Here is a 16,328-nt window from a genome sequence, read left to right as displayed (position 1 = left end):
GATAGGAAGTAGTCATTAGCTTCCTTTTTCATTTTCGCAATGTGAAATAGTGCGAATAAAATTGTTTGTCATAAGCGAGCACCAGAAGAAGTCTCTGGAAGCTTTAGCTGGACGTTCAAACTAGTGAAAATATAAGAAAGAAATTAGCAAGGTCGTAAAATCAGCATTTTTTGAAAATTTCCTTCATATTTTATATTTGAGATCAGTAGATGTCAAAACCCAGTAAACAAGCTTTACTAAGCCTGGGGAAGTTGCATATAATTTAGTATTGGAAATTGCACTTAAATCGATGTGTTAAAGTGTTAAAGTGCAGAACATAATCGATGTAATGATGTCTGATTTCTGTACTTCCATTCTAATACTTTCTTGGGGTCCACTTTTCTGCTTCTTGTCTTCCATTTGGTTCTATCCATTGCATCAGCCGTACACAAACGTGCATCTATCATATCCAGCTTCACACGTTCTAACCAGCGAATCTTTGGCCTCCCACGCGGCCTCACTCCTGAAACGTCGAGCTTCAGTGCGGTTTTGGCAACAGAATCTTCCTCCCGCCGCAAGACGTGACCAAACCATCTCAGTCGCGCCTCCTTCATCTTCTCAGTTATCGGGACGACGCCGAAGATGGAGCGCACAGTGTCGTTGGATACTTTCTCTTTTAGCGTTGCACCTATTGTCCACCTTAACATCCGCATCTCCATAGCGTGCAGCACTCTTTCCAAGGCTTTCGTCGTCGGCCAGCATTTGCATCCGTAAAGGGCAACAGGACGCACAACCGTCCTGTAGATCTTCGACTTCAGTCGAACAGGGACTTTCTTGTCGCACAGTACCCCTGTTGCCATTTTCCACTTCATCCATGCAGCATTAACACGTGCTCGACCTTCTTGATCAATGTCGCCTGTGGAAGTCACTTTGGATCCAAGGTACTTGAAACAGTTCACCTTGTTTAATTCGGTGCCATCGACACGAATTGAACCATCCTCTATCCTTGGTCCGCACTCCATGTACTCAGTTTTTGATGTGTTGAGGCGCAATCCATATTGCTGCAACTGATCCTTCCAAGACTGTACTTGTTTCTGAAGATCATCTCGAGACTCCACCGCGAGCATGACATCGTCGGCAAAGAGTAGAGTCCGCGGATGCTGCTTCTGGATTTCCTTCGTTATCGTGTCCATGCACAGTATGAACAGCAGAGGTGAGAGGGATGAACCCTGATGAACCCCTACTTGTACAGGGAATGGCCTGCTTGTTCCAGCAGCACATCGTACAACGCTGGTGTGCTTCGCATAAAGTAGCTTCGTCCACCGCACATATTCTTCTGGTACTCTATGCGACCTCATGGACATCCATAACAGCTCATGTGGGACACGGTCGAAAGCTTTCTCGAGATCGAGAAAAGCAAGATGCACACTGCGGTTCTTCTCTCGATGTTTCCCCAGGAGGATTCGGACAGCATGGATAGCATCTATAGTGCTGCAGTCCTTCACAAAGCTGCACTGGTTGAGTGAAACGCTAACAATTTTCCTCAGACGAGCTTCCAGGACACGCTCAAAAACCTTCATCGTATGGCACAGCAGTCGTATAAGCCTGTACGAGGTGCAGTCAGCAATGTCTCCTTTCCCTTTCCAGACAGGCACGGTCACGGAAGTTTGCCAAACGTCTGGAGTCCGTCCTTCTGCAACGATCTTGTTAAATAGAGTTGCGAGCCACATGGACCTTCGATCTCCTAGCAGCTTCCAGACATCAGCAGGTATGTCATCAGGACCGCTTGCTTTGTTCGACTTCATTTTTGCGAGGGCAGCACTGACTTCGACGGCAGTAATTGGTAGAACAGGACCCTCGATGCTGGGAACGGTTGGGATGGGAGGATGACAGAACTCTTGTTAAACAAGTGATTGTAGTACTCTCGCCACCTCTCCAGGATCTGACTAGAGCGGCGCAGAACGGCTCCATCAGCTCCTTTAACGATCTTGGTGTGCTCCATATCCAACGTCGAGCGATGACGCGCTCTGACTAAACGATACACTTCCCACTCGCCTTCTCTGGTATCAAGCATGTCGTACACAGCCTTGTAGCGGTCCGACTTCGCTTTGGAGACTGCCTTCTTAGTCTCCCTCTTCCCCGCTAGGTAAGCACCCCGATCTTCAGGCTGACGCGTCCTCCACCAGAGCTTATACTTGGACTTCTTTTCACGAATTGCCGCCTGAACCTCCTCGTTCCAAAACCACGTAGCCTTTTGTACCTTTGGCTTACCTAGAGTCGTCTTTCCCAGAGTGTTTTCTGCGGTCAAGCGTATAACGCTGGAAGTAGACGACCACATTTCCTCCACACTACGAGTAGGGTGGGGAAGTGTAGATGGAGCCACGGACGCGAAAAACACCTCCTTTCGATCCTTCAGATTCCACCATTTGATGCGCTGTGTTTCAGTCCTTGCATGTCTCTTCCTTAGACGGGAAATTTTCAAGTCCATAACGAGCAGATGGTGTTGGGCAGCGACATGGTCTGTAGGGATGACTTTTGAATCCTGCAGAAGTCGGCGATCTCGTCGACGTAACATCCAGAAATCTATTTGTGTTTCACGACCGCCGCTGGTGTATGTGATCAAATGCGATTTTCTTTTCCGATACTGCGTGTTAGCAATGATCAAGTCACTTGCAACAGCATACTCCAGGATTCGCAACCCGTCGTCGTTACGAGCTCCATAGCCGTATCCACCATGACAACTCTCGAATCCGTCTTTCCGAGAACCTACATGTCCGTTGAAGTCTCCTCCGATTAAAAGTATTTCTTCGCTTTCCAGGGATTGGACGTACTGCTCCAGATCCTCCCAAAAGCTTGCCTTCTCTTCTTCACTACAGCCCGCCTGTGGCGCATAAGCAGAGACGACTCGCAATTCCACTTTTCCTGTATCTACTTTTACAGCCATCAAGCGATCCGATAGTCGATCCACCGCTGTGACGCTATTTCTAAACGACTCGTTCAATATGATACCAACGCCATTGCGATTTGATGTGCCGTGGTAGATCAGCTTGTAGCCATCGCCTAATTCCCTGTTGCTGGCGATGGCGGACTAACTTCTTTGGCCGGCTTCGTCCTCTAGCCGGTAGCCCTCGCATATTTGCCACATTGCCCGGGCGAGGACAATGCGCTTCGCTTCTGGGGTACGCCCTAGCTTCTGAAGAACACATAGTAGACATTAGCAGTATGACGCGAAGGGGGTGTTGTCCTCGGTCGGCTTGTCGCACTAGCAAGCTAGCAGCCTGGCACCGGAATCGTCGTACTACCTCCTCATTTAGCTAGCCTGTAGCCTTGGCCCAAGGACCGGGCTACTAGCCGGACACCTTTGTGGCATGGTTGAACCTGCCGAGGCGAAGTCTCGCCACCATAGCTGCCCGTCGGCCAGGGCCACCGCTGTGCCGCTTTGAGGCGTGAGGTAGGATTTGCAGCAGTGTCCTTCGTCCATTGTCCTTAGCGTCTCTGGATAAAGTTGAACTAAAATTAGTAGATCCATTTGTATACCGAGCTTACATAAATACTTGCGAACAGATTTTCTGCTGCAAACATGTAGATTTGGCTGCACGGTGTGAGCACTATTGTGTTCGAGAGGAGTCGTAAGAAGTATGGGGCAACGTTTCATGTGATCTTTTACAGGTCGTGGAGCTTCCTGTTTTGCCAAAATCTAATCCCATCAGTAGTTCTGGCCGATCGGAGTTGCAGATTCTTGTAGACAACGTTGTGCGCGACTTACCCTCAGTGGGTTTTGCTCAATACAAAGTTTCCAACTTCTTTAATTTTTCTAATTTTCACATGTGTTGTAGTTCGAGAAACACACATCATTGCTCGTTTCGTATATGGACAAACATCAGCAAGAGACTGGAAGATTAGAAGAGTATTTAAGAACAGTAAGCGTATTGTGATTGCTAGGTGATGACTGGTTATTTTTACTTTATTTTCTCGCAGGTGCCCTTAGCTCCGCTGGTACGTGAATTTATGGAGAAATGCCGTGCTGGTCGATTAAAAACAGTCGGTTGTGTAACTGAGCAGGTAGCAGAGTTTCACTGTAGATGTTGTGCGTATCGAAAAGAAGATTTTCCTTAACTCCTCATTCAAGAGGTTACCCAAGCCCAAGCGAAAAGCGCTGGTTTTTATATCTGTTGTTCCATTTTTCTATTCTCACTCTTGCAACCTTTAATATAAGCAAAGCGTTGTGAGTTTTTGAGGAATTAAATGTTCGTAGAATGATAACATTTTAGCAAGCAGTTTCGGCTGCACAGAATTTGTTCATCTCGCGATCTCGATTCGAATCGATGCGGCAAGGTGGACGAGGATCAGTTGTTCTTCCTGCTCCATTGGCAGATTCTCCTGCTGCTGCAGTTTTGCAAGCAAGGGATATAAACGCAGATAGCTTTACCAGGTATCTCGTTAACCTACTCTTTGTTTCTTCAAACCTATGCCATATATTTCTTTTTCTACAATTCATTATAATCTAGCGAGGCAGCCATACCGGTCCCGGTTACATTGAATGAGACAAAAGCCAAACTGGGGGTGACATCTACTGCACAGAAGAAACGACGCACAATGGACTCCGCCACTCATACTGAGTTACGGTCCCGATTAGCGGGTCTAGGAGCGGAATGACTTTTTTCTGTAGTGATTCCTGGTATGACTTCTCAGGAATACAGAGTAAGTTTAGTTGTAGGTTGTATCCTTCAAATATTTTGATGTTTAGATTTCAAGTATCGATTTTCTATTTCGATGTGAAGCAACAATACATTCTCTTAAATTTTGGCAAGTAAACATCTCCACTTATACAAGTAGTAAAACATTTGCCTTGATTATCGTATTCTCTCGCATTGTCTAGTGAACAAGAGATCATAAGTAAATCGGAAGAGTGTGACGTCCTACTTTATTGTGAAAATGTAAACCTTCAGCGAAATATATCAAATATGGGTTTTCGAGACCAATTTCTTTTTACCTATGTTCTCGAATTGTTCGATATTGGTGTTTTTGAATGATCTCTTCTTGTTACTTTTTTTTTCTTGAAATTCATCTGCAGCTGATGTACACGCGGCTATTTTATGTGATGTAGTCCTTTTGGTGTCATGGCTGGTATTCTTCTGCACTTTCTCTTTGACGATCGCACCAGCCACCAGCACCTGTTCTCCACTGCGTACTATCAACTGTGGTTTATTACCGTTTATGTAACCGTCGGCTACATCCCGAAACTCCGCTATTTTCTTGGGCTAACACCAGTAGGCGCTGGGTTGGTTTTGTGGGTGTGTCTGACGTTTTTAGTTAGCACTGAATCGCCGATATTAGTTCCCATGCTTTCTTGCAGCCATTCTTTACAATACTTGGAAAATGATTTTAAAAAATGCAACCGTTTTCAAATATATGCTCTTATAATGGATTTATATAGTTTGTTTTGTTTCTTCGTCCATGCAACTTACTAGTAGCATTATAGTGCTTTTTTGATGATTTTCATAAATAAATGAATATTCGCACTCGTATGACAAAAATTGACTTGCCAAAATCAATTCTTCCTATTTTCTTGAACTTCCAGTTAAATACTTTCCGAATTTCCCAAGGTACCCACTATTTGGAACCGGTTCGGTTAATTTGTCTGTCTGTGCTCTCCATCTACCATCATTTTTGGATTTTTTCCCGTTTAGATCGCTGATACTTCTTTGGAGGCATCACGTCCTCCGCGCACATCAACTTCGCGGCCAAGCTTATCCAATAATGCCGTTTCCGTATTCATTTTTACAGTTTTTCTTTTTGTTTTTTTTTCGCATATGAGGTGTCTCGGTTCGCTTGTGGTGATCGCATTTTGTAGATAACATTAATTAAGAGTGAACAAGTCTTCACAGTCCGCTTTTGATGCAGGTTTTTCTTCACTGACTTAATCTTAATAACATTTGTGTTTGCTGAGAAGAAGTTACAACTGTGGACAAAATGTTCTGTAATATCTGTTCTGTAATGTTTCTGGGTAGTATGACGCGTTCTTGTCATTGTTATCTAGCACTAATTAATTTCGCGATAGTTACATTGTCAGGCTCAGACACAACTGGAACGGACATTTCATTGTTGTGTTGTTCATGGTATCCTGGTTGAGGGAAACAGTATTTGAGCTTACACTTCCTCGCATATTATGCAGAGTGTTCTTTTGTACGCATGTATATTATCGTCCCATTGAAGTCAAGACTCGGTTTAAGTTTTACAATGTGATATAAACCTTTCATTTAAAGAGTGTTTTGAGTGTACGTCATTGTCGATATGTACTTGAAGCATTAATGAAGCTGTAGTTAATTTAGATGCAACGTTTTACAGGATCAAATGGAAGAACTAGTGAAGAAACGTGACTTCGAAGGGTTAAAAAATTACTTTGCCAATTGTCGTGAGTCCGTGGGGTAAGTGCGAAGGAATCCAGCATATAGAGAATACGGGTCAGATAAAACGTGAACTACAGCGATCTTAAAGGCAGCGTATCACGAAATTGGCGATATTGAGATCTCATGAGCAATATAGGGTTCGGGCTACAGGTTACGGATATGGACGTGTTTATGCTCAATCCCCACCTCCCGAAAACAGCGTGGCAAACTTCCGCGGCGCCTTACAACGCGCCACTTTCGTACACTTTCGTTCCGTGAAATGTTTTCCGCAGTTTTTTTCAGGACCATAAAGGAGAATTTAGCGTGCAAATTCTCACAGTCAGTATGTACCCCACATTCTTCTTGAAAGGTCATCTTCGTGGTATGATCATTTTAAAATTCCAACGAAAAGGATTTCTCTGCACTGATCTAAAAAATGTGGACAAAACCAGACAAAAGTAGTAAGGACTCCGTGTCCTGAGAATTTTGAAACCCTAAAAGCTGTTCATGCAGGTTCATGCTGTTCACGGAAAACCAACATTGGGATCGTACGAACAGCATGTGGATCGGGTAGCCATAAAAAGCTCTTAGCGAGAACATGCGTTTCAAATTGTAATGTCATCAAAACGTATTAGCTTATAGCTTCTTGCCCAAATACACCGATGATCCTAATGGGAGGCTATATACATACTACATACATATACAACAATGAATATTGCTAGATGTAGCCTTTCTTTCGTCCATGTACACTAACGTATTTCTGCCTGGTTTTTGGAAATTCTGTAGTTCGAATCTCCTTTTGAATTATCCGTTCTTTTCTAATCTTACTAGGAATTGGAATAGTGCCATCAATGATTGTTCCGTAGAAATCTGTTTCATGGATTTTTTGGTGGTTTTTCTTGCGCCTATGATTGTTTTAGTGAAGAGGATCTCTCCTCATTGCTTGAAGTTCGTCTTCGTGAGAGAGGGCTGGACATAGCTCGGGGACCGGATGAGACTATCGAAGAAAATGTTCGCAGACATTTGGAATTCTCCCTGAACGTTTGCAAAAGTGGTATGTTCTTCAGGTTATTTTTGTATTTCTAAGTAGTATTTCTTTTAACTCCTTTCCTATACGCTGGGTTAGTCGAATTTTACTCTATTGCTCGACTAGATGCTGCAAAGGCAATAAGATTTCATACAGGCGTGGTTATGGACATCAACGAAGATGTGGGCAGAGAACATCCGAACCAAAAAAAAAAGAAAAGAAAAAACTCTTGAATTCAAAACTGACCAATATTAATTCTCTAGATGAGCTGTAAGCTAAATTTAACGGTTGTGACGTTTTCAGTTGTTTAGGCCATGTAGTGTTGGTCAAAGTGAAGCACAATATTTACTTAATGAGCTTTTATTTGTGTATAGATTCTTCCTAAGCCTTTCAACCTGCTTCGTGTCGTTGTGGGGCACTACGGTTTAGTGATACATACCGAATTTTGATCCAAACCGGAAGCGATAACCATATTTCATGAAACTTTTTGTTTTCGATCATATAATTTGCACAGCTAAATCTGTAGAGGGCACTAATAGATGTTTTCGCTAGGGAAACTTACGGCCTTTGCATTATCGCGAGGCTTATTTCCGTTTAGGAGCATATTTGGTTTATATGTAACTTTCGATTTTCGTCTCATACCTTTTTTTGTGAAGATGTTAACACGATTTTTTTTGCACGTACACATACGAGCTGGCAACCATATATGAATGAAAAATGTGTTGCTTTTAAATTAACTTACCTGTCTTTATCTGTGGACTGATGTTGTGGCTCGATATTGATTTTCGTGAGATTTGTCGCTCTTGAACTTAGCCGACACCATACTCTATGATCTTCGGCTTGAGTTCACTCAGAATGAGCCGATTCGTGATTTCTTTCCCGAACTGCGTACCAACAACCTGTTCTGTGTTCTTTATTAAATGCATCTGTCCAGAACTTCATTTTCGGACAGGCAGAGTTTTTGAGCTTGCGACCATGAACTTGCCATCCTGAAAAACTTTGAACAGAACGAACTATTGATCTTCTTGCGGCATGGCGAATCCGTTTCTATGTCTACATTCGAAGGCGTAGCAAGAAGTTAACTTATTCCTTGTGTCCTTATCTATTCCTTATACAGTATATGCACTCTCGCATGAAGTTCTTAATTAGTGCGCACCCTAGTAAAAAGACTTTCTCATATGTGTACGTGTAAAAAGGGTGCGCACCCCAAAATTTGCCATGCAGTTCCAGGTGGCTGAGATACGTGATGCGAAATGCAGAGAAATTTAACATAGCGTATCTAGGTAGACATGTATTGAGTAAAATAACACGTACATCACTAGCATTACTTCATTGTTTAGTAATTGTCTTTTTTTATTTTTACTTTCCACTATGTCTGGAGCGGACATTTAAAAAAGAGCTTCAGGGCTTCACTTTAGGACTATGCGTCAAGCAAACCGCTGTGCAGACGTTACAGGACATGTTTGAAGTTAGTGGGATTGGAAGATGTGAACGTCTTTTCGGTATACTCGAAGAGAATATGTTACAGTTCAAACAAGTAAGATCATTTTCAGTCACAAAGCATCTTTTGCTAATAAGATTCTGTGATCGACAGTTATTTTATTTTTTTAATTGCCTTTTTTTTAGTCGCCTCTTGTAGAGTCATCACAAACACCAATACTAAGGATGTGTAACGATCTTCTTAAAAGACTGAGTAGGAGTGCTGAAACATCCTTCTGTGGTAGAATCCTGTTTTTCTTGAGTAGGTTGGTCTTTTGGAAAATTAATAATTTACCTAAATTCTGGATATAACTTCCTTAATTTTTTTCAGCGAATAGATAACTTTTACCGAAATATATCTGTAGGTATCTTCCTTTGGGTGAAAAGTCTGGGCTCAATCTCATGGGACACTTCAATACCCAGAACATAACCAAATTTGATACGGTGAGTTGAATGAATGTTGAATATACTGATCCAATTTGTTCAACAAGATGGCTTATTTTTTCATTAAAAAAAGGACTAATTAATCCCCAGCATGACCTACCGGCTATTTTATCTTAATAGAAGAAACCTTTTTAGACAGAAACGCAGCCTGTCGATCTCATCAATGGATCAGACGAAGAAATTGAAACGGGAGAAATAAAGGAGGCGAAGTGAGACTTTTTCATTCTTTTCATCTCTTTCCCAGTCTAATGCAGTTTTAGAGAGATAAATATCCCTGTGGACCATGCTCTGTACTCAATGTTCTGGCAAATGCAAGATTTTTTTTCCAATCCAACATTATGTTTCGACAAGACTCAATGGGCCATTTTCCAAAAGGTTGTTTTCTAAAAGAAAAAAAAAACACAAGAGGGGAGATTTTAAGATATCTTCTTACCAGCTTCTTTATAGAATTCTACAGATGTACTAGGCGTATTTTCAAGCTACAAACTGGAGAAATCAGGTGACGACGATGACGACGATGGAATGAAATGTTTTGCGGTCCGAGTTCCATGGACTACTATTCTTCCTATTCTTGAACAAAATCTCTTCAGATCACGGAAAACTTCCACGAATTGATCGACGAAGCTGATTCATATTTTGCCAAATACTTGACGAGCCCAAAAGTATTTTCTTTTAAATAGTGCGATTGTGGTAGTTTGCAAAATTTGATGTATCTTTTGCAGCTCCTTCAACTTCAGTTAAATGATTCTCAATTCCGACGATATTTTTTGATCCAGTTCATCATTCTTTGTCAGTATCTTACAAGTAGCAAAGCGAAACAGTAAGTTTTGTTTTGTTGTTATCCTAATTTGAAGATATGGCATATCCTTAGCACTTCAGAAAAAATACCAGTCTCAGTGATGACCAGCTCAAGTTTGTTAATGAGAATCAGGAGAAGTGCTACCGGTTGTTGCGCGAAACGCATCCGAAAGGAAAACATTTCGCGGACAGTGTCAATGTATGTTTTGTTTTCAACTTTCTTCTTCAATTTAGAATGCCTTCCCTGCTGTGTACTTTTGCATTACTGCATTGTGCTATCAAGGATGTTTTTATAAATTTAGTCTATTTCAAATTTGCAATTCGAAAGAGATCCTTAGTGTACGACGCGTTCTTAATACGCCTTACGTGCACTTTCTATAACTGCATTGACAATTCAAAAGGAGGCTCTCTCAGAGCAATTCCTGTCCTCTATTTTAATTAATAGATCGAGAAAATCAGCTGGATAATGTTGAGCGGATAAGATGTTTGACATATGTTTTGAAGCTCATGTTTGTTTGAATTACTGTGTAGTACAATATTTATTCAATTAGAGTGAAGTACACATTCATCATCACTCACGGGCAAAAGTATTCCCAAGATGAAGATTTTGAATTGAGCGATATATTGAATTATATATATATATATTATAATATATATATAATTCAATATATCGCTCAATTCAAAATTGACGAATTGACTGTAGATGGAACGTTAAAGTTGATCTCAGAAGATGTTTCGAGGGTGCAAGCAGGATCAGTGAAGGTGAAGTGAAATTAGTATATAAGTGGACATGGGAATATATAGCCTCTGTACGTATCAAATGCGTTGATTTCATAAAACCGCGGGAGGGCTTCGTCTGCATTGAATTCTGCCGCCATATTTGATACTCTTTACAGCTATCACAAAGTAATTCGGACCGAAATTGTTTCTCTAACTGAGAAAACAGTTTCCATTTCTAATTGCTTCTTTCCAGTGTGCAACGTTCGAATAGCTGTGTGTCGATAATTTGTCCTCAAAATATTCGCTAGACGCAGAAACGAATTTATTTATTTATTTATTGAACGATATTACAATGTTACAATGTTTCGTTGCATGCTTCGTCCCCATCTGCTCGCATCAGTAGTGGCGGTTCGCATCCATGTTTCTCTAAACTCCGATACGCACGAATCTTTCCATGTTGTTTTTGGTCGGCCAACTTGTCGTTTCCAAATCCATGACCTCCATTCGCTAATCATCTTCGTCCCTCGGTTGTCCTTTGCGGTATACATCTTTCTGGCCCACATCCATTTTCTTTCAATCGCTCTAACCCTGATATCTGGCAATATTTTGCAGTATTTTCCAACCACAAGCTCGTACGATGCATAAGAAGAAGCATTATTCTCATTATTTGCCATTAAGCTATCTGTAGCGCTTTGAGATCTTTGCTTTTGTAGCCCAAGTTTCACAGCCGTAGAGGAGACAAGGTTCCGCACATTTTGTATAAAGTCGACGTTTGAACTTCATTGGAAATTTTCTGTTTGTGAAATGTGCACGGAATCGGTTGAATGTGTTCGAACCGGAGCGAATTCGTCTATTTAGCTCAGTTGTTACATTCCTATCAGAGGATATCCATTGAGCAATATAAACAAAGTTGCTGCAGTAGCGCATAGGAGAGCCATCAGTGAAGATAGGAATTTCTTCTGAATTAGTCATGACAAATGTCTTAGAGAAATTAATTTTCAGCCCCACGATTTGGCTTTTGTCGTTCATTTCTTGAAGCATTAATCAGAGTTCTTGTGGTTTGTGCGCGAAGAGAACTACATCATCAGCGTACCTGAGATGACTTATACGAAGCCCATTTGTGCTGATATCTCTGTTTCTCCAGTGTAGGCTACGGAAGACGGTTTCCAAAACGGTAAAGAGGGCAGGAGAGGTAGGGTCTCCTTGTCGAACACCTCGTCTAGCGTTGATAGGAACTTGATTGCCGCATATTTCGAATGTTGCAGCAGCAGATGTGTAGATGTTCGACAGATCATGAATTATCTTTGGATGAACTGCTTGTCGATGTAGTGATGTCCAGATCATGTTATGTTCCACAAAATCAAGCTATTTACAGTGCGTCACTAAGGGCGCACCGTCAGAGGACAGTGGGTCCTGGGCCGACAAGGAGGGGTGTAGGGCCCAGATCCGAAAGGAAGCAGGCAAAAAACCCGCGCACGACGCAGTGGCCGGATAGCGCCCGTGAGTGATCGCCCTGTCCTGGCCTCCCTAACAGCAGAAACGAGTGGTTTTTCGAATTATTCGATTAAACTCGAATCATATAAAATAAATAAAATAGTGAAGTAATAAATAAAATAATAGTATGTAAAAATAAAATATATTAAATTTATCTGTTCGAAAGTTCCCATTCTGAAATTTACGTGAAAACGCAATTAATATCAGACTCTCAAGCGAAAGAAGTTTCTTTTCTGTTAAATGTAAAATCTTTGCTGAGTTGTACACGTGGGCACGTCTAAAACAGCCAGTTGATTTTCGGATTTTCATTGCGCGAAGTTGCGTCACACAAGAGAATTATCCTTTGAGGATTATGTTCTGCACAGCCTCTTATGCGGTTGCAAAAGGAGTAGTAAGAGAAATCGAATTCTTGCTCATGATTCAATGTTGTTGCATTTTGTAAAATACTTTGTTACAATACTTAATAAAACTATTGTTTGAACCTATTGATTTGATTTTATTGTTAATTAATTAGTTAATTAACAATTAAGTTAACAATTAAGTTAGTTAATTTTATTGTTGGCTTTGAAGGGCTTTTTTTAAATCATTCTTGTTCTCTTTCGTTCCTCTCGAACACAACCGTACTATAGTGATCGATTCTGATTTTTTTAAAATCAATTCTTTACAATGGAAACAGGTGAAAGTTACAAGGTTGTGGAGATTGTAGTATTCTATCTTTTATAGATTTATTTTTTGCTGGCGAATAACATTCGAAGTCGCCAACAAAAAATCGAATAACACGAATTCATTCAAAGTAAAAAAAGCTCAAGTTTTTGGTTTTTATAATTTTCGACGTGGCGGATGTAGCGCAGTCGGTTAGATGTCTGCTGTGGTCGTCGATTCCCTTAATGCCAGCCAAGCCTTTCAATCCTCTTGAGTCGATAAATTGTTAGCAAACTTTTATGGGAAGATAAAATATAGTGACTTGATCATTGTCTTGCCTCCGCAAGTCACTTTATAGTCCAGCACCCGTTCCAAACCTCAACGGTTGCCAATTGGAGTAAGACGCGTTGGCGCATCGCGTGTGGATTGATACACCAGAGACCTTACCCTTTATAATTTTCAGCACATTCTACAACGTGAGTTAGAATGGGCGAAATGGAAAAGCGAATCTTGTCCAGCTATGACAGATTTGGCTGACAAACACCCAATGCAACCATACAAAAAGTAAGTTAATTGAATTATGAGCTCTTCGATGTACACAATTGTTTTATCTTGTCTGCATCTGAGCGTTGATTTATGTTTTATTACAAAAATCTCGTCGTTCAACCTAGAATTCGCCATGTTTTTTTTTGTCGTTGTCGGTTTTTCTCTTTTTTTTTCGCATCAACACCTTTCTATGTTCGTAGCTTATGAATATGAGTGATCCCGAAGAATCTACACTAGTTTACCTCTTTCTCTACCCTTCAAGCAATTATCAGTAAAGGAGATTCTCTACCCCTTTACTGAATTGCTACGCAACTAAATTGTAGTTAAATTATGTCAGTTGACTTTTGAGTACGGGAACAGAGATCTCTGCAGTCTATGACTTACCTTGATTCTCTTTATTATCAAAAAAAAGCCGCCTTTAGCCTAACGCGTTAATCTATGACGGAGGTAAACGGCGGTATTGCGTTTTTGATTGCGTCATTACGTTTGTCCTGCATTTTTTAAAGTACCTTAAACCGAAAATATCTTCTTCTTTCCGCATTAAGCTGCATTATTCACTTCGCTTCAATTAGGTTCACTTTGATTGAGATAGTTCCTTTTCCGAATTCTGTTTCTTTTTCAGAAGACCGCGAACAACGTTCAATCCTTCAGTTGTTGACGTTGGTAGTGCTGAACTGAACAAACTATGGAGCTTTGGACCGAATGTGCTAGAAGCCTGCAAAGATGGCATGCGGTAAGCTGTGATTTCCAAAGTTTAAAATCATTTCCGAAATGCTCCACTTACAGGAAATTTGCGCCATCATTAGCAGAGTTCCTCCGTGATCCCATAGATGAGCTCGATCCTGAACAGCAAGTGGAAGATCAGTATAAGTAGGTATAAAATGTCATAGTTTTATCAGCTGTGTAACAATGTTAATGTTTCGTGTTTTTAATTTCTCGCCATTCCTTTCGGTTGATCCATAGCGTGGAGTACGTATTGCGAGTGTTACATTTCAATATACACTATAAGGGGTCCAAGTTGCTGCTTCCTAAACCTTTTATTCCATTGGCGGTTCTGAAAATAGTGTTCCACTCGAATGTTCAGGGCGTCCACTGCCTGGACGCTTGTAGAAACTGTTACCTGCTGCGTTACGGATGCTGTCGTGTAGTTGATATGTTCCGGTATCAGGATGTTGCAATTATTCGTGACTACAGGTCAACTCGAGATCCTGCGTTCCAGTTCCGTGCATGCCGTTTGCTGATGGCTGAAAGTTCGCAATATATTTCTGCGCAATCTCAGCAAACGCTCAACATACCACTATTCTTAGATAACATAATTTTGAAGACCGGGAAGGGCATGGATGTACGCAATTATATTTCTTTTCTTATATGTTCGTATTCTTATGTGTTATGTTACTTCTTCTAGGAGTTTCGTGATGAGTTACAAGAGCGTGAAGAACAGCAAGCTAAAAAAGCAGTCGAAGAGTCTCTTCTACGGAATCGTTGTAATGGCGTCGAAGGGTTTGTGTCGTGTGCAGTCGGTTGTGTACTAGACACTTTTATTTTTATGCGTTTAGATCGGCTTCTCCCAGCTCTGATTACGAGTTGAACGATATTACATTGTCTAAGTTATGCTGCATCTTGTCTCCTCACTGGAAAACGCTAGCAGAAACCATGGAAATTAAGGGTGAAAAACTAGAGGAAATCAAAGGAAGAACGGTAAGTTGGCAGTTTTATAGAACTTCGAAGTTAAAAGAAAAGCTAAAATCATTGTTGTGAACCGCAGTTGAGTGTTTGTAGAATTCTGGAAGAGTTGTCGAGTAAATCCTCTTTGTGCTCAATATCTATGTTGTGTACCACTTTTTTCTCCTTAAACTCATTTTAGATACATGTTTTGCAGTATTGAGAAAACAGTTCAGATCTTTTTTCTTTATGGAGTGCCTCTGAACACTTCAAGCTCTTATTAGTTCTTAAAATTCATTTTTGACATGAAGTAAAGTGACACATTTTCTTTCTCATTTTATATTTCAAGTGCATATCATTTTATGTACTTAACGGAAATTGTTAAACAGTACTTTTGGTTGCTATTTTCGAATCTGTTATCGCTTTAATGAATGATTTTTTTAGAATGAAGAAAGCTGCGCAGCAGTAGTTAAATATTGGACCGAAACAAATGGCCGCAATTTTAGAATGATGCGGAATCTATTGCTAAAGGCTCATTTGCTTTCAGAAATGGTTGTCGATTTGTTAAGGGTTAGTTTTTTTTTCGAAATATTTTTTCGTTCTATCAATAGCTGGGGTTTTTTGGCGAAAAAAAAAGTTTTTTTTTGTTATGCTTCTCTCTCAACCAGTCGGATCCAACAACAACTTATGTGATGGAAGATTTGGAATGAGCGCGTTAGTGCTCAAAATGAAGGGTGCTATGTTTTTTTCTTCATCAACTATTAATTTCCTTTTTTCGTTAAAAGTGGTTGGTGATGGCTCACGAAGTGGACTTCATGACTTTTATGAAACTTCTTTTGACAGTATAACTTGTGTAAGGTGGTCGGTAGTTTCTCTCCAAACATCCGTACGCAAACACCAAAAGCTATATGATTTTGTTTTTGCTTGTTATCTGCCTGTTACATACCAGCTTTTGCAAATCAAATCGTCTACGTTTTGGTTCAGAAGCTAACTTTCCATGCCATTCGAAAATCCAAAAGTGATTCTATCATGCCATTTCAGAACAAGTCTCCTTCGAAACCTTCATGAACGTGGTTTTCCTGCCTCCGATAAGTCATCTTATTTGTTGCTACGGTTGTACAATGATCTTGTTTTGATTATTCTGGGTA

General features: G+C 40.7%; 3 protein-coding genes across 5 annotated transcripts; 2 read left to right on the top strand and 1 right to left on the bottom strand.

Annotated features, from left to right (window-relative positions):
• Positions 1-302: 302 nt before the first annotated feature.
• RB195_019548 (uncharacterized protein) lies at positions 303-3,113 on the bottom strand (the record flags this gene model as incomplete). Of its 2 annotated transcripts, XM_064187449.1 has the most annotated exons (3): positions 303-1,842; positions 1,911-2,963; positions 3,073-3,113. In XM_064187449.1, 3 exons carry the CDS (start codon positions 3,111-3,113, stop codon positions 303-305), a joined length of 2,634 nt encoding a protein of 877 aa, XP_064043329.1. The 2 variants fall into 2 exon arrangements, with proteins under 2 accessions (XP_064043329.1, XP_064043330.1); XM_064187448.1 differs by lacking the exon at positions 3,073-3,113 and having other exon boundaries at positions 1,911-2,923.
• Positions 3,114-3,140: 27 nt separating this feature from the next.
• RB195_019547 (uncharacterized protein) lies at positions 3,141-4,635 on the top strand (the record flags this gene model as incomplete). Its single annotated transcript, XM_064187447.1, has 6 exons — positions 3,141-3,158; positions 3,649-3,750; positions 3,816-3,899; positions 3,958-4,041; positions 4,251-4,411; positions 4,488-4,635. 6 exons carry the CDS (start codon positions 3,141-3,143, stop codon positions 4,633-4,635), a joined length of 597 nt encoding a protein of 198 aa, XP_064043328.1.
• Positions 4,636-4,659: 24 nt separating this feature from the next.
• On the top strand, positions 4,660-16,248 carry RB195_019546 (uncharacterized protein; the record flags this gene model as incomplete). 2 transcript variants are annotated; one of them, XM_064187446.1, is made up of 22 exons in its annotated part: positions 4,660-4,680; positions 5,670-5,744; positions 6,328-6,407; positions 7,289-7,422; positions 8,814-8,863; positions 8,924-8,932; positions 9,022-9,140; positions 9,240-9,318; positions 9,454-9,527; positions 9,579-9,693; positions 9,766-9,855; positions 9,909-9,980; positions 10,041-10,138; positions 10,198-10,315; positions 13,436-13,536; positions 14,141-14,251; positions 14,305-14,388; positions 14,713-14,860; positions 14,924-15,018; positions 15,075-15,216; positions 15,625-15,750; positions 16,222-16,248. In XM_064187446.1, 22 exons carry the CDS (start codon positions 4,660-4,662, stop codon positions 16,246-16,248), a joined length of 1,968 nt encoding a protein of 655 aa, XP_064043326.1. The 2 variants fall into 2 exon arrangements, with proteins under 2 accessions (XP_064043326.1, XP_064043327.1); XM_064187445.1 differs by lacking the exons at positions 4,660-4,680; positions 5,670-5,744 and having other exon boundaries at positions 6,334-6,407; positions 8,814-8,932.
• Between the last annotated feature and the right edge of the window lie 80 nt (positions 16,249-16,328).

Source organism: Necator americanus, chromosome II (assembly GCF_031761385.1).
Source record: "Necator americanus strain Aroian chromosome II, whole genome shotgun sequence".
Taxonomy (NCBI): domain Eukaryota; kingdom Metazoa; phylum Nematoda; class Chromadorea; order Rhabditida; family Ancylostomatidae; genus Necator; species Necator americanus.
Note: the sequence above shows the minus strand (reverse complement) of the source record. Positions and strands in the feature narration are given on the sequence as shown.